This window comes from Balearica regulorum, chromosome 2 (genome assembly GCF_011004875.1).
Source record: "Balearica regulorum gibbericeps isolate bBalReg1 chromosome 2, bBalReg1.pri, whole genome shotgun sequence".
In the NCBI taxonomy this organism is placed as follows: domain Eukaryota; kingdom Metazoa; phylum Chordata; class Aves; order Gruiformes; family Gruidae; genus Balearica; species Balearica regulorum.
Genome location: NC_046185.1, coordinates 3,037,214 through 3,061,429, shown reverse-complemented (window position 1 = coordinate 3,061,429; position 24,216 = coordinate 3,037,214). Strand labels below are relative to the sequence as shown.

General features: G+C 41.5%; 1 protein-coding gene across 8 annotated transcripts in view; it reads right to left on the bottom strand.

The window, feature by feature from the left end:
• TSNARE1 (t-SNARE domain containing 1) overlaps window positions 1-24,216 on the bottom strand; it is a 500,132-nt gene that overhangs the window by 311,917 nt on the left and 163,999 nt on the right. For all 8 annotated transcript variants that reach the window (XM_075743202.1, XM_075743206.1, XM_075743200.1 and 5 more), the window contains one exon: window positions 16,556-16,625. In XM_075743202.1, the coding sequence (XP_075599317.1) occupies window positions 16,556-16,625 (70 nt within the window). The remainder of the gene's footprint in view (window positions 1-16,555; window positions 16,626-24,216) is intronic.

The window sequence follows — 24,216 nt, the reverse complement described above, 5'->3', positions numbered from 1 at the left end:
GATTGCCTTGAGGCCAGCCTGTAAGCTTTGTAGGTAAACAGAAAGGATTGCATGGCTTTGTTTGTTTGTTTGTCCTTATTCTCACCAATCTAGATTTCAAAAGTCAGAATTAAGTGTTCTACAACACACACAGCTCAGACTCTGCAGCCATGTGTTAACAGCACAATACTAAAGAAGGGAAAATGATTAAAAAAGGATTAAAAATAATCTGTTCGTTGTTGTTTCCCATATTGAGTAATCACAGCTGTGACAAGTAAATTGGATTAAAAGGTACTACAGTCCATTAAAAAAAAAAAAAAGCAAAAAACAAACCCACAAAATATACCTAACCCACAACTGAAGAAAAATACAACTCATTACAAATAGCGTACATCTTTCCCAAGCCCTCTGACATTTATATACTGAGCAGCACCCCTTTAAATACAGAACCACCTCATTAATCTATACAAACAGCCACATACAATCCCCAGGTGAGCAGACACCTACCTACATCCATATGCTTTGATCAGAACTTAAAGTTTTATTTAAGTGAACCATTTATAAAAGCAGTTGTCTGTGGCCGCGGGGAACTATGAAATCGTCATTTAAATAAGAAAGCTGTATCATGTGACTGTATTAAATCTTTTAGTCAGAAAACTATCAAAAAGGGGGCGCAAGAAAATAAAGCAAATTCACAACTATAATAAATAATGATGCACAGGGTGCAAATGATAAGGCAGGTAGATCAGAGTGCAGATGTGCTACTGCATCCACCAAGGTGGAAGGTATCGGGCTATAAAAGCTATGCAGTCATATGTGCATAAAACAAGAAAATTCGTGAAGAAAGGGAGTAATTTTCATTAAGCCAACTGATGGGGGAGGGGAGAGGAGCCTGAAAAAAGCAAACATGAAAGCTTATGGGTACATATGAAAGGACAGAGTCAGCTTTCTGTATTTTATTCAATTTTATTACGTATAGCGTTCTTTTGAAGCCAATCCTGTTCTTCATTTCACCCAGGAATTATTCAGAGTTTGTGTTTTCTAGGCATCTTTGCAGTTTTACAATCATCTTGCACTGTGCCAAGGGTAGTTTAAAATGTAATATGAGGTTCTTTACTTACGTTATTTATTTTTGCTGGTTGCTCTGCACAATGTTTTGTTCTTGCTTAGGCAAACTTTGATTTCAGCTAGAAACTCTATTCCTCCATGAAAACAGGAGGCGATGGGGAAAACAGTGAGCCGTTCACACGCTCATCATAAATCTCTCCTCTCTCACAATAAACAGTCCATCATGTTCCAGCTCCCCCTCACGCTGATGATTTTCCCACTCTACAAATGCCAGATTTAATGCCTCCTTCAGCTCCTACTCCCCTCTTTGTGCCTCCATCCGCACCATCATTTATGAATAAAACGCTGCCTGTATCATCATTTATTAAGCTACCACGTTTTCTTGATAGGTCCAACAGCTCATACTAGTGTTAGTAAGACACTGTACAGAGAAACCTCAGAGAGGAATGTCACATCAGAAACTTCGGAGCCTCTCATGGGTGACTTTCTAGGGCAATACTCACATGTAAGGCACCACAGAGCTGATAAACTTGCCTGCTTATACTCCTCTACCTGTTTTCTTTTTGCAGGGGGTGGGAAAAGCAAGTTGCTATACCCTAATGGTATTATGGTATATTCTGGCTCCCACTGAGCTCCATTTGACTCCATACGTACTCCTACTCAGGTGTTAATCAACACACAAAAGCAGCAGATTTGGCCTTGACCCAGCTTCTGGTGAACAATTCAGAGCATCCTGCGTTATACAACACAGGGACCAGCTCTTTGGGCCACGTCTTTATTCTCATTGTTGGGTTGGTTTTTTTCCTTTAACCCTAATCAGCACTGAATAATTCCTTAATGCTTTAGACAAAGTAAGTTAAGGCTGAGCCAACAAATACTTAAGTCTTGAACTTGACCATTACCCCCAAAACCTAGGAAAAAGATCAATTTGAACACAGCCCAAGACAAAATTCCCCAGGAGCAGCAAACCTGTAAACAATAGAAAAACACTCACTACTCCACACAATTACACAGCAATAAATTACTTTGCTCAGGGGTATGTGTCGTTCGCCTTGAGTCCTGCAAAATACCAAGGGAAGAGATTAGAGAGGCAGGCTACCAAGGTGCACTTTTCAGTAACACTACCCATCTGCACAGGAATAATCTCCTTTTGCTGAGCAGGCACAGCAGCTCATGCATAAAACAGATCTTCCCAGCACTCTCTGTCTTGCAGCCCCCGCTGAATGCAGCGAGGGCAGCAGGTGCATATATGGGTTTACGTATATTTGGATGGGTAGATTGGCAAAAATTGCTCGGACCAGTCTCGGGAAAATGTACTTTCTCTGAAAAGGAAATCTGGACAACTGCAGTAAAAGATGCTCTGGCTTTCTAAGAGCTGCACAATCAATCTGTGATCTAGCAGCTGGATTAAGGAATATCTTCACAAGCAAATGTGTTTTGCTTTTAGCAGGATATAAGCATCACTAACAAGCATGAGCATCTCTTTTCTCCTCTTTATCCATCATCTTGCCAGTTGACAAGTGTGAGAAGAGTACTGTACATACTCATTTCATTTCTAAACAATAAAGAAAATAAAAAGTCAGCAGTCTTAAATGAGAGATGATCCCAATACCCAAGTATTCAATATTTAATGAATTTTACACATTTCAAAGGGAAGAGGAAGTGTATAACCCTATGACTGCATATCCTGGCTATCCACATTAAGTGATCTCTGCTCTTATTCTTATATATGTTACCTGTATGTTAGAAGACAGAACAGGAGGAAACCTCAGTGGCAGCAGAAACTATTGCAGCAGGATCAGGCACCGTTAACAGCTCCGCTGGCTGCAAAACAGCGTCCCTTAAACCACTGCTGCTTAATGGGGTTTTAGATTAATGAAAATCCCAATCCCCAATTCTTTTTCATTTCATCTCCTTCCGTGCCTCAATTCATGTGTCTGTCTGACCACTCCTCACCCCAACACGCAAGACATTTGGAAACACAACACAAAATGATTATTATATGTAGTTAATAAAGTGGTTTACATATTTATGTAAGGGTGTCTAGATAGGGTACACAAACATATATATACACACACTATCATATACCATTTATCTATCATTATATATTTGGAAAAAAAATTAAATACTAAAATAATGTCTGTTGCTTATACTGCTTGAGCAGAAAGAAATGAGTGGCTTCATAAAAATTAGGATGAAATACAGCTGACATTTCCTTGGTGGTGACTAATTAGCACTAAACATCATATATGACGTGTACCTGGAGCACTTCTCCCTAAGGCAATGGCCAGGGCTCTATGGGCGTGACTGGGATTACTGGGTGGCAACACTACATCCCGTCTCCCAAACTCTCCTGGCTCGGTGTGCAAGTGAGCTTAGATTTGGGACGAGATGCGACCCAAAAGCCCATAGCTGCCTATACAGAAGAAACCACAGTGGGAAGGGGTGTATAAAAGGAAACAGGTGGGTTTGGCCATGACTTTTGCTTAAGTCAGTTGCCAAAGCAGGGCTCAGATCCTGGCACTAAGCTGTCTCACGTGGCAGCCCCCACCAAAGCAGCTTGGATACAGGAAAACACATGACAAATAGCACCCTACATCTCTCGGCTTCTCTCTCCTCCCGCAGCAATGAGCCATGTGACATTTCCTACAAGGCAAGGTGGAGAAAAAAACAGTGAGCTAGAGGTCCTGAAGCCCATCACCTCCACCCAAAGCATCCATCCATCTTTCATTTTGCCAGAGGCAGAGTGGACAGAAGCATCCTGACTCTTCTCAGAGGCTGTACACCTGTTGTAGGAACCCTGTTGGGTGACACGTGCCCAGTCTGACACCCAAAAGCATTTCTAGTGCCACGACCCAACTGCTCGTCCCAAGAGCATCATTAGAGACCAGCTTCTCACTAGGCAGATCAATCCTCTTGTCAACCCATTTTTCAAACATTTTGCTGTTTAAAGAAAGTGAGGCAGCTCAGGAGACACACACATAGCCAACAGCTTTTAGAAGAGCATCTTCCAAGTTTTCTTCTTTTTTTAAAAATTTTTTATTTCCTTCTGACACCGTTTTCCCTCAGTTGTCTTCCTCCCCTATGTAGAAAACTGCTATGGCAGGTAAAATGCCAGAGGCAGTAGTGCTCTTGCCATAAAAACAGATGCTTTCTTTAATTGTCCATCTCTCAGGCATAATTGGTGGCAGGAAGACACACATAAAATAGACTGCAGCATGTGGCAAGGGAAGGAACTTTCCTCAGCTGGTGTGAGAGGAAAAAAAAAAAAAAATCTCCTTCTAACAGCCTAAGAAAAGCAATAATTTAGCTGGATCCACCCAAATTAACTTTTCAGTGCCATAATTAGCATGGTCTGGTCCTGTAATGTAGTAACCTTTACCCTGTGACCTAGCTTTCTCTTTTTATGGGTTGTTAGCAGCGTGGTCACTGAGGCATAGCCAAGAACTTACGGAGCTAGGGGATGGCTGCCATCCGTAGTAAGGGAGTGCCTGGGTAAAATGCACAGGCATCTACTCACCTACTTAAAATTAACATTTCTTGTCCTGTTCCAATCATATCTATACAGGAGGAAAAGGTTATTCCTTTTTCTGGTCATTTCCTCATTGCCGGAAACTTTTTCTCTTGTCATACCAGTCAACTCTAGATTTAACCAGGATGCAAAAACCCTGCGCTCCCAGCTCTGTGTGAAATCATATTCAATAAAGGAGATTAACAACCAGAATGCTGGTAAAAAAAGTATAAGAAAAAAATAAAATTTAAAAAAATGTGGCTTCTTTTTAATTAAACTTGGTTTGCTATTGGACTGAACCTTTCATACAAGATTGCTTCCCAACTTTGTGATTAATTCACTGTAAAACCTCAAAAATTCACGAGGCTTATTTCGTCCATCTGCAAAATGGAGAAATAAAACTAGGACCTAGATTTTCAGCATTTCTACTGAGGCTTTTAAAATGCCTGTTGCTATAGTACTGTGAAATCTTTTTACAAATGAGTCTGAAATATTATCAGCATTCCAAGAGGTAATTACAAAAGAAAAAAAAAAAATTAAATCACTATTTTGTTCCTGTGTCCTTTACAACCTTTAAACCTAGATTTGTAATTGAAGTGCAAACTGACCTTTATAAACTGTACAGCATCGCTAAAATACATTATTTTTCAGGGCTTGGGGGAATTTGCCATACTCAGCAATTCAATAATCTTTCTTCCTTTCATTTATGTTCTTCAGACAATGTGACATAGCTGGATTTTCCCTCTACTCCAGATGTAAATCAAGCAGGAGAGGCTGAGGAGCTTTATCAACACTATAATCTAAATCTCCTGTCAACTTGCTGCTGTAACCTGCTTTTTTGGGAAATAACTCAGCTGTTTTTCCCACCTTCTCAAACATCTCAGCAGCTAATACGAACCCATATTAAATCCCATTTACAATCTGCTTGCTCAGACGGCTAAATGGTCTATGTACAGAAATGATTCGTCAGCACCAGTTGAACCTTCTGAGATGGTTTTATCTCTAATCTTGCCATATAATAACACGCCTGCAATCATGTGCAGTACCATAAACACACAACAAAAATGTCAGGCATCAGACTTTGGTACTGGGTAATTATACTGAAAGGAAGTAAGAGCACTTAGAGCTTCACATGGGAAAAACACTGCAATCCTGCACATAAGCAGGAACCCCTCAAAGTATCAATTTCATGAACCTCTTTCAGTTGTCGGGAGTCCACCCGCAGAAAATAGTTTTAACAGTCCCTAGTCCACATCAGCACTGCTCTCTGACAATACGACCCCAACCTCTCCTGGCTACGCTGACTCTGCACTGTCATAGAACCATAGAGTCATAGAGTCATTTAGGTTGGAAGAGACTCTTAAGATCTCCAAGTTCAACCATAAACCAAACATTGTCAAGTCAACCACTAAACCATGTCCCTAAGCACCACATCTACATGTCTTTTAAATGCCTCCAGGGACGGTCACTCAATGACTTCCCTGGGCAGCCTGTTCCAATGCTTGACAACCCTTTCAGCGAAGAAATTTTTCCTGATATCCAATCTAAACCTCCCCTGGTGGAACTTGAGGCCCTTTCCTCTTGTCCTATCAATTGCAACTTGGGAGAAGAGATCAGCCCCCACCTGGCTGCAACCTCCTTTCAGGTAGTTGTAGAGAGCAACAAGGTCTCCCCTCAGCCTCCTTTTCTCCAGGTTAAACAACCCCAGTTCCCTCAGCCGCTCCTCATCAGACTTGTGCTCCAGACCCTTCAGCAGCTTTGTTGCCCTTCTTTGGACACACTCCAGTACCTCAATGTCCTTCTTGTGGTGAGGGACCCAAAACTGAACACAGCACTCGAGGTGTGCAATCTTCATCTGCACCTGCATCTGCAAAGCAAGTCTGTCTTTCTGCTCTCACCTCCTTCCTTCCACCAGAGACAGATTCACCTGAATGAGTAACACTAATTTACCTCCCCCCATCCCACAGGTAGCATCGTTTGTGTTGATCAAACTTACGGCAAACTGTATTGCCCTGTTCCTTTTACATCTTTGCTTAATCATCTCAATCAGCTTCCCCTGAAGTCTTGCATAAAGTCCTGCTCCAAAAGGCATCTAGAAATAGCATTTTGGTTCAATGGCGGTACAAGCTTACTAGACAGCAGTGATCAGCTATGTGCTACTTTTGGCCAAACCCAACATTTTTCAGTTGGCACCTCTTGGGAGTCAGCAGCAGAAACAAAAGCTTCTGCTTTTATCCTACTGTTTTTCTACTTGTCCTCCACACCAGGTTTTTCCTCCAAGAAGCAAGAGTGGACTCCAGCCACAGTCACCTCCTCTCAAAGCAAAGATTTATCCATTTTTCACCGAAAAGGGAGGTTATTATAATTTTAACACCATCTAAAAGGGTGTTAGACAAGACTTTGGCACACAGGGTTACTGTTTCCTGCAGTTTAAGAGAAAGAAAAGGAGAAATACAGTTGAAACAAAGCACTCCTTCAATGCTGTACCTTTTGAATGCTTTAACAAGTTTGCTTTGTCTGTACCTTTTGTAATGTGGTTGTTGCCATGGGACCAAGTGCACAGCACTCACGGTAGTCAAACACTCAAACTTTATTGAACTGTTTACTGTTGCAAAGTGCAGGGGGGTCACGTCTACAGTCTTAACCTTCTGGAATTATTTACTCTATTAATATTAATAAAATAACTATTAAAGGAGTATGAAAACTCCTCCTCAGCTAGTTTAACCCCTAAGGATGTGTACTGGGGAACTAAGATTATTTTTTTTCCCCTTCATTATCTTAAATCTAGAAAGAAAATTCCTGTTCTGTGACATTGCAATCTAGGAAAGAGGCATGGCATTACTTGTTCATTATTCTGCAAGACTGAATGCATGAAGATCACAGGATGCGAACAGGCAAGCTCTCCATGTGCAAATTGCATCTGTGTTTTGTGAACACTGGGAGAGAGAATATAAGGAAACAGCAATATAAAATGTCCTGGTAAACACGCATTATCCCCTTGAGGTTTGACTTCCTTCAAAATAAAACACTCATGTTTGTCAAACACTTGACCTTCAGCTTAGTTATTCAAGAAGAGGTCATGGACCCACGGCTGATCACAAGCATTTTCTGGAATAAATCTGCTATGTCACATGTTAAATTCCAAAAGCTGTGACATTACTAACAAACAGTCAATGTTGTATTAAAATTACAATTTCTTTAAAGCAGCCTTGGCTTCTCTTTTCTTTTCTTTGTAGCTTTCAGCTGGCATTATTCACTTCTCTTCCTCCAAGACAATTTCTCAGGGAGCATCCTCATCTTGCTTATCTAGTTCCACTTCAAACAAAGTAGGGAAAGGCATTGAAACCCAGTCCCCTAAGAGATTTCCTCCTGATCTCCCATTATTGCTCTGTGGAAGTGTTACTTGTTAAAAAGCATCTCCTTACTCAGTTAAAACACCTGATGTCCATACACTTTGCCTAAAGATCTGGTTAACCCCTGGTGGTGTATCCTGTGGTGGGAAGACGAGTGTCTGCACAGAGGGTTTACTATGGCCCTGACTGAGCACCGCGCAAAAGGACTCATCCATTAGAGCACTGCAGTGAAAAAACAATGATACTAGCAACCCGGAGTGACTTCTCCAGCAAGCAATGGCTTGGCAGATCCTCATGCTCTTCTCTGAGATTGGACTCTACTTTTTTTTCTTTCTTTTATTTTCCCATCAAATCCAGCAAACCTTCCAGAGGATGCTAAGTGCTTCCACAGATAGCCTGCAGAAACGCGACTGAACGCATCAGCCGAAGCCACGGATCACAATGAACATCATTCTCGTTGACGGGACCACTGCTCCTGGCTTTATGGCCGGTGTAAGAGTCAGGGAATAAACGAGACCTTACACAAAACCAACAGAAGTATTCTAATAAACATTAGCATGTTTGGATTAGCGTGTCAGAGCCCTGAAGGAGACCACGGCAGAATGGATGCTCAGCCCAGACAACCGCACACTCCATGCCTGCATACATGAATTATTAAACAAACTTCATCCCACAGGTCCCTCCAGTCAATCAATATGAACTGCATCGCTGAATGTGTAACTATGGGCATAAAAACTTACCATAAACACGCAGCTGTCCTGCCCCCCCCTCCAGGAATTTTTCTTTTTTTGTCTCTGAAAGTTTACAAAACTTGTGCTTATAAATCCAGAGGCAAGTCACTCCAATCAGGATCTCAAATAGTAAGATAAACTTCCTGCCCGTGGATATTTCAACCCAAATAAAAAATTGTTTGCCCTCTGCAGGCTATGCTAACAAAATGTGAACTCATCTTCCACTACCTCTAACTCTGCGGGAGGAAAGAGGCAAAATATTTGAAGTTGGTTTGTTTTTTGAGGTGAGCATAAATTTTGCTCTGTTGACTCAAAATGCCGATCTTTAACCTAGTCAAATACCACATTTAATTTCCAATACATGAGACTGGCAAAAGAAGCAAACCCAAAATTAAAAAGCTATTATTTTAGATAATAATAGAAGGGGAGATCTTCATATGTTTCATTGATTAAGCTCAGAAAGGCTTCTGAAAAATTAGTAAAAGCATTGCTGTAATCATGGTGGTCCAAGAGCTGGAAAGGGAGGGAGCAGTTTATTCTATTTTTTCCTCCTGCTGTCACCCACAAAACAAAAAATAAAGTAACATCAGTGTGAGTTCAGCATTTCCCAGATAAACATCTTTTAGAATAAATTTATGAAAAGACCGAGCATGACAGTATTTTTACACAAGGCAATATCCAGTTATACTTCTGCTACTGTGAAATTTTCTTGCTACCAATAGAGCGCTTGCTTCAGAATGCAGTTGGCTTCCAAAATGGGAATGTACACTTTTCACCTGAGGTACCAAATAAAAAGGGGTGCATGGGGTGGGGAGAAGGCTTGTTCTTACAATATCTAGTCACTGGCAGAAGACAACAGTCATCTCTTTGTTTACCCAAATCTGTGCCCTGAATGGCATAAAGACCATGTGATGTCACTGCAGACCCTGTTCCTTGGAGTGAGTGTGCAAGGATCTGTGCTCACACTGTGGTAACCAACTTCTCCTGTTCCTCAGCTTCCCTGAAGATGTTACAGACATGTTGTTTAACCAGTTGGACCTAAATGGGCAAATCTGCCAAGTGGAGACAGGAACAAGGATATTTGGTAAGGCTGGGGCTCCCATGCAACCCAGTTGTCACCTGCAGAGACACCAGTAGTGGGTGGGCTCCTCTGGTCTTGTTTTCTTGACTCACCATGACACCAGAGATCAGAAATTGTGAGGTCAGACATGAAAGCATGGAAAAGTGACATAAGAAGCAGTAGCAGTGAAAGACCTTCAAGAGGAGATGATTGGTTATCTCCCAGATGCCATCTTTCCTTCTCCCCATGCTTGCATCTCCTGGAGCATCCATCATTTGCCACAAATAACTAATCATTGCTCTATCACTTCATGGCCTAAAATTCACAGGCTATTTCCAAAGGCTGATGTCTCAACATGGGAAGATGCTATTGCTTTGCCCAAGGTTTCCGGCCACCTCAGACCTCTGGCAAGGGCAATCTGGGAGGAAAACACTGACAAGAAAAACTTCTCAGATGATAGATTGATTTGCAGTGACCATTAGAAACTGTTCAGGCATGTGAACAGATACTCCAAGGACCTCTATAAGCAGGGAAGGTGGTCAAAAGCAGATGAATTTATCATCATTGGAGAGTTCTGCAGTTCGTCACCAGCTTTTGTAATTTATCACAGAGATGTCATATATCTGGAGCTCTGGGATTCTTAAGGGTGAGATCTGTCACATAAATACAGTTATTAATGCAGCAAGTGTATTATACAGTTAAATGCAAATGTTGCAATCTGGCAACCCATTTTTACTGCCAAACCTAGAAGGTTTTTCATGTCAGAAATTGATGCCAGCAGCGATAAATGGAGGATAGATAAAGTTAATCCGACCGCTTTGAGTTGAACAGGGAAGGTATTACTTTGAAGGGTTTAACATATTAAGGGAATCAAAATGACATTTCAAAATATTTATGGAAATATATTTTTTAAAGCTTATACAAGCAGTATAACAAAACCATATAAAATATTATTAAATCCTACCCTTAATTAAACATGCCGACACTTAAAAGCTTCTGTCTGATTTACTTTAAAAAATCTTCTTTCAGTAAATTACGACTTTCAAATATCTTTCTGCTCTAAATGAATTTGCATTCCAGAGGAATTAAAAAGGTTTTAACAGAAGCTTTAAAAAAATAAAAATAAAATTTAAGCTATACCTCCAACATATCAAACATAAGGGTAAGATGGGAAAGGAAAAAGGAAACAATACGCATAAATGATAAAAAGAACTCTGAAAAAAGCCTTTCTTGTTTTATGTCAATTCCAAAAAGCTGAGGGGCATGGATTCATCCACCTCCCCAACAGGTTGATGAGCCTCCTAGCCATGAGAACAACCATTCAGCCTCCTTGGAGTGGAAGCCAGGTATATCCAAGATAATTTCAGTCCAGCTAAAGTATGAATGACCCCGCAACACACACAAAAAAGCAAAGGGTTACTCTGCTTCTTAGACTAGTATCAGGTGTGAAGAAACTGGGTTGTCCTAATTATTCAACCTGAAGGTAAACTACCAGTGGTAATTCCTCCATTTGATTCAGGGGGAGCCACCTAGGGTGCCACCAAGCCTACAGCTATTGTTTCAGAAGTATATGAACAGCAAGTTCTGTGCCAAAATTGCCAGCCCCACATGTACGTCTCAGATACCCTGAGGCATCTCAATAGCCTCAAGAGTCATCTACTTTATCAGGATGAGCTGAAGCTTGACAGACACCATAGACCAAGCTCACACAGGCTGAGCTTATCCATGACAAAGGTGATATGAACAACCTGAGTCAAGTAAGCGCTATGTCTGGGTCCAATTCATTGTACACTTAACGATTACATCCTGAATGTCAACGTATTCCAAAAGTGATTCTACAGATACAGCCAACCACCTTGAACTGAGCCTGAGTGCACTGAAGAGCTCATTGCCATCCTTTAGTTGACTCTCGCTGTTTGTAGAGGCTTCAAGCTTAGACAGAGATTCTTCTTGTCCCAAGAGCACCCCAAATGGGGCATCTGCATATGTTGCATCAGCAGTGCTTCACCATACGTATCACTCGATTACAGGGTTGTGTGGTGGCAAAATAAACTGATGAAATTATATTATTCACCCGAAATTTTTTTTTTCTGGTGATGTGGCAAATTTGCTGGGGGTGAGGAAGATGGAGTTCCCTTTAATCCCAGCAAAGAATATGGCAAACTATATTGCATTTTGGCAGAACTTGCATGCCCAGGGAAAATAGGTGCCCTGTGAGGTTAATGTTTGCCCAAAAGGCAGGTACGAGCAGCAATCCAAAAGCTGCACTTTTGGCCTCTTCCAGGACTGTTGTCTTTGTCTCACTCCAAAGCAGCTCAGATCTCAAACTCAGCTTCCATTTGAAACTCCATTTGAAACTCCTTTGCAGTCCTGCACTGTAACCAGTTCTGCAGCATAGCCGTAATAAAATTGTTAAGGTATTATATATTAAAAAGCACGCGCTTCGTCAGTGTTCTGCAGAAAGTGAGTGCTTCGTGGGTATATATTCACTAATACTGCTCAGATGGGACGCTCAGGAGGTGGTCATAGGAATTCTCTCCCATGCACCATCTTATCCAGGATTGCTGTATCAATTCAATCAGAAAAGCAGTTTTATTTTCTCACATTGTACAGATGTAGAGTTGAGCCCTCTCTCAGTTGCAGAAAAATCCCTATCCATTTCAATAATGTGCACATTTAAAAAAACAAAACACAACACAAAAATGAAGGGAGCAGGGAGATGAAAGCTAAAATTTGGACTTTTCCTCAAATCAGGAGAAATCAACACATTTTGCAGCATGGACACACTGAAAAATCTCATCAGTGCTAAAAGCCCCCAAAATATCCTTCTTGTAATTCCTCTCTAAATAGGCAAATTCTCCTGCTAGTGACTGCGAAAGGATTCAAAAATGCCACAGAGTGAAGATTCATGGGCTACAACCCAGACACACTTAAAATAGGGTAGAAGTTATGACTGTAACTCAATGCAATATTGTTCTTGACCTTGCACATGCAATGAGCTAAGGCCAAATGTCCAATGAGGAGCTATACTCCTCACTGAGCTGAGCAATACAGGAAGCCTGGTTTGGAGAGTATGGATCGCTGCTATATGGTCAACCAGCTTCCACAGAAAGGTCATCAAAGACCCTTCATGCCACTAAAAGCTCAGTCTCATGGCTTTGAGGTAGCCATCAAATGCTACTTAGAATCATAGAATCATAGAATCTTTAAGGTTGGAAAAGACCTCTAGGATCATCAAGTCCAACCGTCAACCCAACACCACCACGTCTACTAGACCATGTCCCAAAGTCCCATGTCTATAAGCTTTTTGAACACCTCCAGGGACGGTGACTCCACCGCCTCTCTGGAGAGCCTGTTCCAATAATACTTCCAACTTGCATGACCTATTTTTTTTCTTTTTCTTCTCTTTTCTTTTCTTTTTTCTTTTCTTTTCTTTTTGTCAGAGTAAGATTGGGTCAGGTTGTGAAAAAATGTAAGCCTTTTTTTTTTTTTTTTGCTAAAAAAAAATGCTAGCTTAACATTTTTTTCTTACTAAATCTTGTTCTCATGAAAAAAACAAAAATCTGGTGGTACACAGGGAAGCTTTATCCTTACAGTAACATTAAAAGGGGATGTCTCTGCACCCAAACATCTGGGTTCAGCTAGGCAAGGGCATCCTTCACCCCTGAATGTGTTGGGTCAGCAATGAACAAATGTGGGCAAGACTGATACGGGCAAGCGTGCCATACTTCTCAGAGTGCGTTGCCCAGTTTACAGGAATGCTTTCATCTCCAGCCTCTTTTTTGAGGGTGTTGGGAGATAAACCAGACATACCCACTCACAAGAATAGAGACTGGTTTTCACTGTCTCTTAGAGACAGTGATGTATCTGGGTATTTAAGTTTATTTGCCTAAATTAAAAGCTAGTTACCTTCAGTGTCTAATGTTGGAGAAATCCCTCATCCCAAATCCTCTGGCTAAGGAGGCACATAAATTCCTTGGGAGCTTTGAGTATTAAACCAAAGTTGGGGGGGGGGGGTTGAAATTAAAAATCAGTCATTTTTTCTTGTAACATATCAGTACTTAGCAAGCTGTTTGTAGCCAAGCATCACTGGAGAAAGCTGTCAGCATTCCTACTGGCCGGAGCTCCTCACCCCAGCTCCATGCACCCTTTTCTCCTTTTGCTTCCATTCCCTTCCCAATTAATCCAGGGTCAGCTGCATTCAGCAGACTCCATCTAGAGCTTCTTACAGGTATTTACATTTCACTTGCTAGGACTTCCAGCTCCAAGCACACAGCACACAAATATTTGTACTGGCTCTGAGAAGAGCTTTGACCAATATTATTCACTGTTGGGTCTCATATATACTCTACTCACACATCAGCAGGCAAGTCTGTCTCACTGACTAGAGCTGGCACTCCATTTGGGATGAACTCTCCCAAATTCACTTGCCACAGATACAGTCCTTATGCTGAACGATTCAGCTATCAAAGGAAGAGAAACCATTTCAGAAAAGGGACTAGCCCATTTTGACAGTAAGAACTCTGCTGTCATCTTGATGCCCTTATAAATCTGGTGTGTACGAGGGAGAAAGTCTGCATGAATTTGAAAAGGAGTGAGGTAACTTTGGGTGGGTTTTTTCTATTTTAGCAGGACCCTGCAGCTAGGTAAACAAGTATTTTGCAGTATACAGACTATGGTAGCTAAATGTCCTATGTGGCAGGACCACTATTCACCGGGAACCCCTATTCTCAAACATTCTGCCTCATCCCACCTGCCTAACAGTCTCATTTTAGGCAGAGTGATAGTCATCTAGTTAGTATGAAAGTAGAAAGTGGGGCAATTTTATTATTTAGATACCCACAAACACTATCGTTTTTCTAATAGCCAAGGCTATAAACCTACCAAATGTTCACTCATTGCTCCCCAGCCATCTTACAAGTTAGAGGATGTTCAAGGAGAAACATGCATCAACCTTTGAAGGAAAGGGGCCAAGTGGCGAAGGAGGAAGATTAAGCCATGATTTGCAGCTGGGGAAGCAGAAAACACTGCCCTAAAGGTCTCACCTGAAGAGCTGACCCTCTACTTGTTCCTGACCATAGAGATATATGCAGCACTGCCAGCTCTCGTGATTCATGGCATACTGCTTTTTGCTGGTGCAGCTCTCATGAGAGGCAGGCAGAGGTGCTTGTAGAGCATTCAAGGCTGCTTGCACGCATCTGGCGATGAAATAGGGGCAATGCGAAGGACACATCGGTGTTAGGACAGGACGAAAGAATGGAGGGATTGAGGGGAAGACAGCTGCTGGTCCTCCTCTGCTGGGCACCCTGCAACTGTTTGATCCAGAGATGCAACGAGCCAAATGGAAGAAATGAGGACAGATCTCCTGCTAGAGCATGGAGAGAGGGGATGAACCAGGAGGGTGGAAGGAGACAGCTGGAGGAATTCTGGGGCTGACGACAGGGGCAGGGAAGCACGGTTAAAATAAAAATAAGCTCCATTTAGCTATCTGGACAACTAATGATAATTCCGAGATCAAAAATAATTATTGCAATTAGTGCATTATGCATCTATTTATGTAACTGCTCAGGAAAGAAGAAAATTATCTAGCCATGTTTTTGAAGCGCTCTGAAGAGTCAAGGAATTGATTCTTAAATAAAAAAGAATAGTTTAGGAGTGCACGCACAATAGCTGCTCTGCATGATAGAAAGGCTTTCCTGGGTTAAGGATCTCCAGCAGTTACTGGGGTGGTTTATGCTACAAATAATTTTGTACATGTAAACATCTTTCCTGATTACATTGATCTCCACAGGCTGACTTTTTACTCTTACATCCTCTCCAATCTCCTAAATTTAGTTCCAAATCTTCTGACTATTATTACTATTACTATTTTTAATCCTCAAGTTTGCAAAACAGAGTATATGTGAATTAGAGCAGATCTGATGCACTGCTGAAAGCAATGGATTGGACAGAGAAGGAGAGACACTGCAAACCAGTCTGAGAGTTTATATTGCATTGAGAAGGTCAGTCAAGTCCATCAGGCAAATTACAGTCTATAAAGCCAATATAAAGAAATTGAAACCAAATTCTCCCCTTTGTTCACAGCAGAATCTCAGCAGGAACTGCAGTCATATACATGAAATCAGAGCCACATCCTAAGTAAGTACTTGATTTTTGCATGCAAGCTGCATTAAGGGAAGCAGCCTTAATAAATTGTGCAAAAGCCATTTTAATTCTCTAATTAGCATGCGTACAATGAAAACTAACAGTGTGTGTTTGTGTATACACATATCTAGAAGAGAGTTTAATGAACTGTATCTATGGCAAGTGAAACTGAAGTTTCATTTTCTCAGTGTTGTGTCATGTGGTGCAGGTTTTGACACCGTAACACACTTTTCCACCTGTAAAATATCTTTTTGCTCCTTCTCTCTTTTTTTTTCTCTTAGATTCATGGTCTTTGGCCATGGGGGAGAAGGGGCGAGGGAAGGGGAAAAAAGGAATAAGCTACACAAGCATCCTAGTCTGGCTTCACATTAAAAATACATTAAAAAAAAAAAAAGAACAAAAACCAACAAACATAAAAAAATAGCAACACATACACAACCACAGAAAACCCCCTTTCACTGTGGGCCATCATTTTCTGTTATCTACCTACCATTCTCTGCCACCTGAAACCAGCACAAGCAAAGCTTTATACGATCAATATACGTCCTACGATCATTAATCACCAAGAGAAAGGAACAAAATGAAGTAAGCCTGACCAAAAAAAAAAGTGTCCAGCTATAAAAAAAGGACAGAAGAAAGGGTGAGGATAGATGAGGAAAAAAATGAAAAGGCTGGGACAAAGATCTGCAGCAATTCAAAACAAACTCACAGTCCATCCTGTAGCTCTTGAGTATCATTTGAGGTCCCCAGAGATCGAAGGCTTCTTTCCAGAGAGGTCACTGTCAACAGCAGAGAAAGAAAAGATAAAGAAGCAGTACACTTTTTCATAGAAAAAAACCCCAAAAAAACAAAACCAAAATTTTTCATTCGTTTGTCTTTTAATTTATTTTCTTTCAAAACAACACAATGAAGAAGTGTTTGGGCAGGTAACTCATTAGACAAAGGGGACAACATCTAGCAATGCCTGTTACGCCAAAATGGACAAATTGGGTCCTTTGGATGCAGAAATAGTGAATGCACTTGTCATGTGTCATGATACGACAAGGCATGACTGTAACAGCAAGAAACCCTCCATCCCATAGACCTTGCACAGATCTCTGACTCTGCCAGCCCCAAAATTTCTAACTCTTCATATTTCAGCAACTGCATGAAATTCCCAGGGCTGGATTCTGATATATCTTCTATCTCATTGTTCAAGGCTCTCAATCTCAAAATCTTTTCTATGTTTTGGCTTAGATAAAATGGGCTTCTTCACTGTGATCACCTCCTGTGTTTGAGCTAGAGAGCTTCTTGGGTATTTCCATCAGGGGAGAAGAATACTCTACCCTAAGAGCAGCTGGAAGCTGGAAACATGGTTTGTTTTGCAATACACAGTGACTTCAGATTTAAGAAATATATATGTGTGTGTGTACATGTGTATAAAAAAAGTGGCAGAAACCTAGGAGTACTGTTGCCTTTTCACATTCTTGAATGTTCACTGTCTCAAATTCACTCTCAAATTAACTGCAGGTCACTATTTTTGGACTTAGCATATCAAGTATGCAAAGTACTTCAAGATCTTCCACAATGGAAGATGCCAAATAAATGACATTCTTAATATTTACATGTGGGATTTTCTCAGGACGCATCCATTTGTAAAAATTCATAACTCGTTATCAGTCACACTTCAATATTTAAGGAAGGAAAAAAGAACCGATTAGAAACATGGCACAATTATTTCCATAGAAATTTAAGAAATCCTCTATTTTAATGAGTCTGCAGACTTAGGCTTGGCCTGTAACTTTGAACAAGTCACTTCAATATTTTTTCACTGACAGACAAAATCCTCTCTTCTCTTTTGGGCTTCTCTGGGTTGACACCAAAAGTCACCGAATAGCATAAAAAGTAACTAATGTGCCTGGACAACATGAGTATTCAAAACAAGCTTGAATACCACCGTATATTTTCACACCGCTTACTAGATCTCAATAACAGATTTTAGTGCAGACTTTGGCTATAAAGCCTCAAGCAATTGTCTTTAACTGAGCTAATAGTTATTATCCTTTGCTGGATGCACAATGTTTTAAAGAATAAATTGAGAGTTTTCACTAATAACTATTTGTTTCTCTAGAAGAACAGGATTGATCCTGCAGAGATCTCACAGATATTATAATTCCCTCTCTTCCCCCCTCCACAATCCTAACGAATCCATCTCCTGTACAGCCTATATACTGTCTGTTTCCAAGACAAAATTTTGCATCCTCTAAAAATACTTCTGGGCCCATCAACCCTTCAGAACAAAGCAGAGCATGGTCCTTGGAGAACAGACAGCAAGTCAAGGCAGAGAAAGCACTTGTGCGGACATTGAATTTCTAAGAACGTGTTCATGTCATGTGTGCAACTGCAGAAGGGGAAGCAGCAGCTACAGCATCCAGGCACCTCTCTAACCTGAGCTGCAAAATCAGGACAATTCAAAGTGAAAGCTACTCACTCAACCAGCATCTTCCTACAAATGAAGATGAGGTTGATGGAAGACAGATCTGATACACGGGCAGTTCTCTGCAGAAACAGTACAGTCTTTTGCGACTGCCTGCTTTGGAGAAGATCAGAGTAGGAAGCAGTTGACTGTTCAAGACTTCACACACACGTCATTTCACACTGAGGCAAATCCAAGAGCTTTCACATTTGTTAAATATTTTGGAAAACACACATACAGGCAAAAGAATCTGAGACAGGAGTGCAAGAGAAGAGGAAAGTGCTTGTCAGTCAAGTGAGAAAATGAGGTTTAAGTCCTTATCCTAAAATTTTATCTAATATTCTAATTCGCCCATAATATTTACACGCTTACATAAAGGTCAGTTAACCCAAAAAGACAAGATGTGCACTCTGGAACAGCCAAAGGTTGGCATTTGATATGGCTCTTACCTGGGAAATAGCAGAACTGAGACTCCAGCTTGAGTCTCTGGAATCTTGGGGAGACTGAGCTATTTTGGGGTAAATCTAACTTGCTTTGACCAAGATTCACTCTATCAAAACCCTGTGCTGGATGTGGAAAATCCCTCTCGATTTACCAGTTCTGACCACGCGAGCAGTAACTCTACCAAAGGAGCAACACGTCAAGCTGCGCTGGAGAGATGCTGTGAAGCCAGTGTTAAAACAGACATCTTTAAAAGTCTTGTACACTTAATTTTTAAAAGGCTAGTCCTCCAGGATGAGGCACATTCAGAAGATCGCTGCTGTTGGAGCTGCACCGATTTACATAAACTGAGAGTTTGGCACCCGTTGTCTATGCCGTTGCAATCCTTAAAATCAATGGGGGATAAGAAACCATCCTGCGATGGCAATGGAGACTTTTATCGCACCTGGGGGATGCTGAAAAATCCTTCGCTCAGCCTCTCAGATCAAGGTAATGGGACTGCGCATGATACCAACCTGTCACAGGGAGTCATTAATGAGCAAGTAACAGGAATTAGGGAGGGAAGAGACCCATTAGAGCACTCAGGTTCTCCATCTGGCCAGAACAGGTCTGATTCCTTCAGTATATTCTCCACTGATCAGCCCGCTAGACACCTTGCACCAAACAAACCCCTTTTACGAGCGTTATTTATTTTACTTATTTATAAGGCATTTACTGAGAGGCAGCTAAAAGCTGTACACTGAAAGAAATGCAAAACCTTCATAAAAATAAGCAAGAAAAAAAAAGCCATCAATAAGACAAATTCAGCCAGTACTGGAGCTTCTTTTTGTGGTTTGCTTTTCTTTCTTTTTTTTTTTTTTTTTTGTCCCCTGAAAAGAAAAATCAACTAAACAAAAAAAAAACCCATAAAACTTGCATAAATCAAATCACTATCAGACAAACTTTGCTATGCTCAACAGTGACAGCCCCCAAAGAATTAGAGAGAAAGAAAGCAGATGCAAAGAATAGGGAAAAACTCCCTCTACCCCTTGAAACTTTGGTAAGAGATCGGATTTAAAAAAAAAAAGTCTCTAAGCTCACAACCTGGCAGGAAAGTGATCCAACAGCACATAAACAAAACCAACTGCCCTGACTAAGAGTTTTCATCAACACGTGAATAAGATGTCCATTTTCATAGCAGAAGGAGGGAACAGCAGGCATTTATATGTAAAATCAGCCAAGGTCACCTCAGCGATGCAAAGATCCCCCTTACTCAGGAGGCAAGTCCTGAACTGCCTAAGAAGAATTTAAATCACCCCAAAGGTTCAGTTTTCTGCAAAAAGAGTAAAGAAAGCGAAGAGGGACAAAGTATGTAACTTCTATTACTTTTATAGTGTCACTCAATAAAAATCAACAATGCTTTAAAATCCCAGTACAAAGGTGACTTCTTGTTTCATTAAAAATTAGCCATTCCCCAAAGACAGAAAAAAAAATATATAGGTGAGACTGCCCACAACCTGACATTTTGAGTATTCATGCAATACAGGCATAGTATGGAGAGCTCACGATATCTTTAGCATCCCAAGGGGGAGAAGAAAATTTCAAGTGCATGGTTTGGTTTCCAAACACAACGGGGAACCTGAAAAGCCCCAAAGAGGCTGGGGAAAGGCACGAAAACAAGGAAGAGGAGAGCTGTGATTGGATTTTTGCAACCCTGAAGGACGTTCAACACACCATGCCCAGCGCAACAGGAGTACAAACCATCATCTGGTGAGCATCTGCAATGCAGCCACTCATTCCTTGCTTAGCCGCCTGCATGGTGGTACGCAAACAACAGCACTGACTTTTGCTACATGCTCTGAGATGGAGCTTGCTGGGTTTCCTGAAGAGACCATATGGTACGGCTGTACAGGGCAGAAGGGATCATGGGCATTCTTTCACTTTTTATAACCCTGCAAAGTTGTTTACCTAACATGGATTAGCTCTGCAAAATCTTAGCACTAAACTCAGCATCCCTCTCCCGAAAAGCTGTGCCCACTTTTGGGGAAGAGGCTATGAAGAAGTCACACACAAACTGAATGAAACTGATTTTAGCAGATAAAAAATAATATGGGTGGTGAACAGAGCAACAACAGTAGAGTATCTTATGGGCATTTCTTCAACCTAAAAGCACTTTAAAAAGCATTATAAATTCATAGATTCATAGATTTTAAAGGCCAGAGAGAGCAATTCTGATTATCCAATCTGATGTCCTACCATAAAACTTTGTCCCATCACTCCTACATCAAGACTGTAGACTGTAGCTGGACTAAAGTATATCTTATAAAAAGGCATTTGAATCTTGATTTAAAGGTTCGAAGCAATGCCAAACCATCACGTCCCCTCAATAAGCAGTTCTAATGGCTAGTTATCCTCATACAGAATGAACAAATTTGTCTAGCTTTGACTCCTATCTCCTGATCTCGTTATGTGCAAGAATGTTAGATTAATGAGCCCTATGCTATCTATTTGATGTCTTTCTTCCCAGAGAGGTACTTACACACCATGATCAAGTCCTCTTAGATGTCTCAAATAGAAGATGGGATGGCATACATTTTAAAGCCTGATTTGCAGGCTTCAAACAGTTGTCATAGCTCTTCTCTTTACCCTCTCCAATTTTGCAAAATAGTTTTAAGTACAGGCACTGTCATTACCTGCTTCACAGAGCACTCAATGCAGGCACCTCTTAAAGCACATCATCACGCGCTCTATACCATCTCAAGAGGAGAAACAAAGACCACCACAAATAGCTCAAAACCTAATTGAATGGATTAATGCAATTCTAACAAAGAATAAAAATAGAAATTGGATTGTGGCATTTCATAAAAGACGCACCACCCATCTTAAGTTTTTCTCAGTATAAACTCCGATAGAGCAGGACTTGTGATTACAGAACAGACACATATCAAGTCAGCCCTAACCTGGCTAGTTTGGATATGAATAGCACACAGAGACTCACAAGCAGGTTGCAAAAACTTGACACTGAGCCCTTGGTTTGGCAGCAGAAGTGCTACTACCATTCATCACTATCATTGTCAAAGTAAAACTGTTAGTGCTGAAGCTACAAAGATTGATGCTAATACAGGTATTTCTGCATGTTATAATATGGTTATACACCTATCAGTAAGCCAGAGACCAGTGATCACAGTTGGGAGGTTCAAGCTGCCACAGTGGCCACAAGCCGAGGTCACAGCATGGGAGTTTTCTCAAGGAAAAGCTCAGGAAAAAGGCCCTGGGGGTGCTGGTGGACACCAAGTTGAACATGAGCCAGTAATGCACCCTTGCCGCAAAGAAGGCAAATGGAATCCCGGGCTGCACTGAGCAAAGCATTGCCAGAAGGTCAAGGGAGGTGATCCTTCTCTACTCAGCAGTGGGGAGGTCACATCTGAAGTACTGTGTTCAGTTGTGGGCTCCTCAGTACAAGAGAGACATGGCCATACTGGAGAGGGTCAAGCGAAGGGCCACAAAGATGATGAAGGGGCTGGAGCATCTCTCCTATGAGGAAAGCCTGAGACACCTGGGAATCCTCAGCTTGGAGAAAAAAAGGCTGAGGGAGGATCTTATTCATGTCTATAAATATCTGAAGGGAAGGGGCATAGATGACAGAGCCAGGCTCTTTTCAGTGACAAACTGACACACGGGAGGTTCCCTCTAAACATCAGGAAACACTTCTTTACTTTGAGGGTGACTGAGGACTGGCACAGGTTGCCCAGAGAGGTTGTGGAGTCTTCATCCTTGGAGATACTTAAAAGCCATCTGGACATGGTCCTGAGCAACCAGCTTTAGGTGGCCCTGCAAAAGCAACGGGGTTGGAGAAGATAACTTCCAGAAGTCCCTTCCAACCTCAAGCATTCTATGATTCTATGAATTTCCCAACCTTCTGCACCAGATGGTTGTACTTCATCCCAAGCACCACCAATCTCACCACTGCTCTCCAGTATCCCAGTGGACAAATACCACTGGCAACCCAAAGGTGACTTTCAGGGGCTGGATTCCTCAGACTCTGCTCTGTGAAGAAAGCTGTTGAACTTGTGTTATCCAAACAGTTTGCCAAAAAACTATGAATAATAAGTGTCTCACACTATCATTTATATAATGCATCTACTAGTTACTCAGCTGAAAAATAATGAAAAATAAACAAACATGAAGTGTCCATTTCCCATTTTGCTTTTGACCCATTCAGAATCATCTCGTATGTGCAGGAACTGAGACTCTGACAAACTACTGAAGAATCATAGACTCATGCAGGTTGTAGGGAGATCTCTGGAGGTCTCTAGTGCAACCTTCTGCTGAGAGAAGGTCCACTAAAGAGCAAGTTGTTCAGGGTCTTGTTCAGCTCTGAGTATCTTGAGGGATGGAGATCTCATAGCTTCTCTGTGCTTCTGTTGCATTGGTTGACTGCCCTGATGGTCAGAATCTTTTTATTCATATTGAGTTGGAATGTCCTATATTTCAGATGCCCTTTGTGTCTCATCCTTCTACCGTGCACATCTGAGATGTTAAGGGTCCACCTACTCCACAGTCTCCCATTAGGTAATTTCAGACAAGAATATAATTTCTGTTAATTCATGTTCGACTTCTGGTTGACCAGTACCCCCAGGTCTTTTCTTTAAAATAGCTTTATAGCCAGCCATCACCCATCCCATCATGTTGCATAGAGTCATTCCATCCCAAGGCACAAAGGAAAGCGTGAATAATTATGTTCCTTCTGGAAAGTGCAAGCTGGGCACTCAAATAACTTCATGGTGCCTACCCAGAGCCTACACTGGTTTCATGCCTTCACCTTCTGGGAGAGTGAAGAGCAGCTATGAGGCTCACAGTGCTTGGGGTGAGGTACATCCATGTTGCAGGAGGTCCTGAACTCAAGGTGATGATTGCTGAAAGTAAACTCAAACCTACCAATCCCTTGTAGCCATAGAAAAGTTAGTGTGTGAATTTTCTTGGCAGATGGAGCATACACAATTCCTCGAAAGAAGAGATGACTACTATGTTTTAGAAGTTTCACTTCCCATCCTTCTTCTAGCAAGGACTCTTTGCTATAAGGACTGGAGCCTTACCCCTGGGAGATGTAGGGGAGAAATTACAGAAATAAGGAGGCACTAAGATCCTTACTAAGGGGTAATGGGTTTAAGCTAAAGGAGGGTCGATTTAGATTAGATGTTAGAAAGAAATTCTTTACTGTGAGGGTGGTGAGGCACTGGAACAGGTTGCCCAGAGAGGCTGTGGATGCCCCATCCCTGGAAGTGTTCAAGGCCAGGTTGGATGGGGCTTTGGGCAACATGGTCTAGTGGAGGGTGTCCCTGCCTGCAGCAGGGGGGTTGGAACTAGATGATCTTTGAGGTCCCTTCCAACCCAAACCATTCTGTGATTCTGTGATTCTTTCTGTACACCACGCCCAGCCCTCTCTATCAGCCAATCCCCATAGACACAGGACAGAGCAGAGAGAGAAGCTGGCC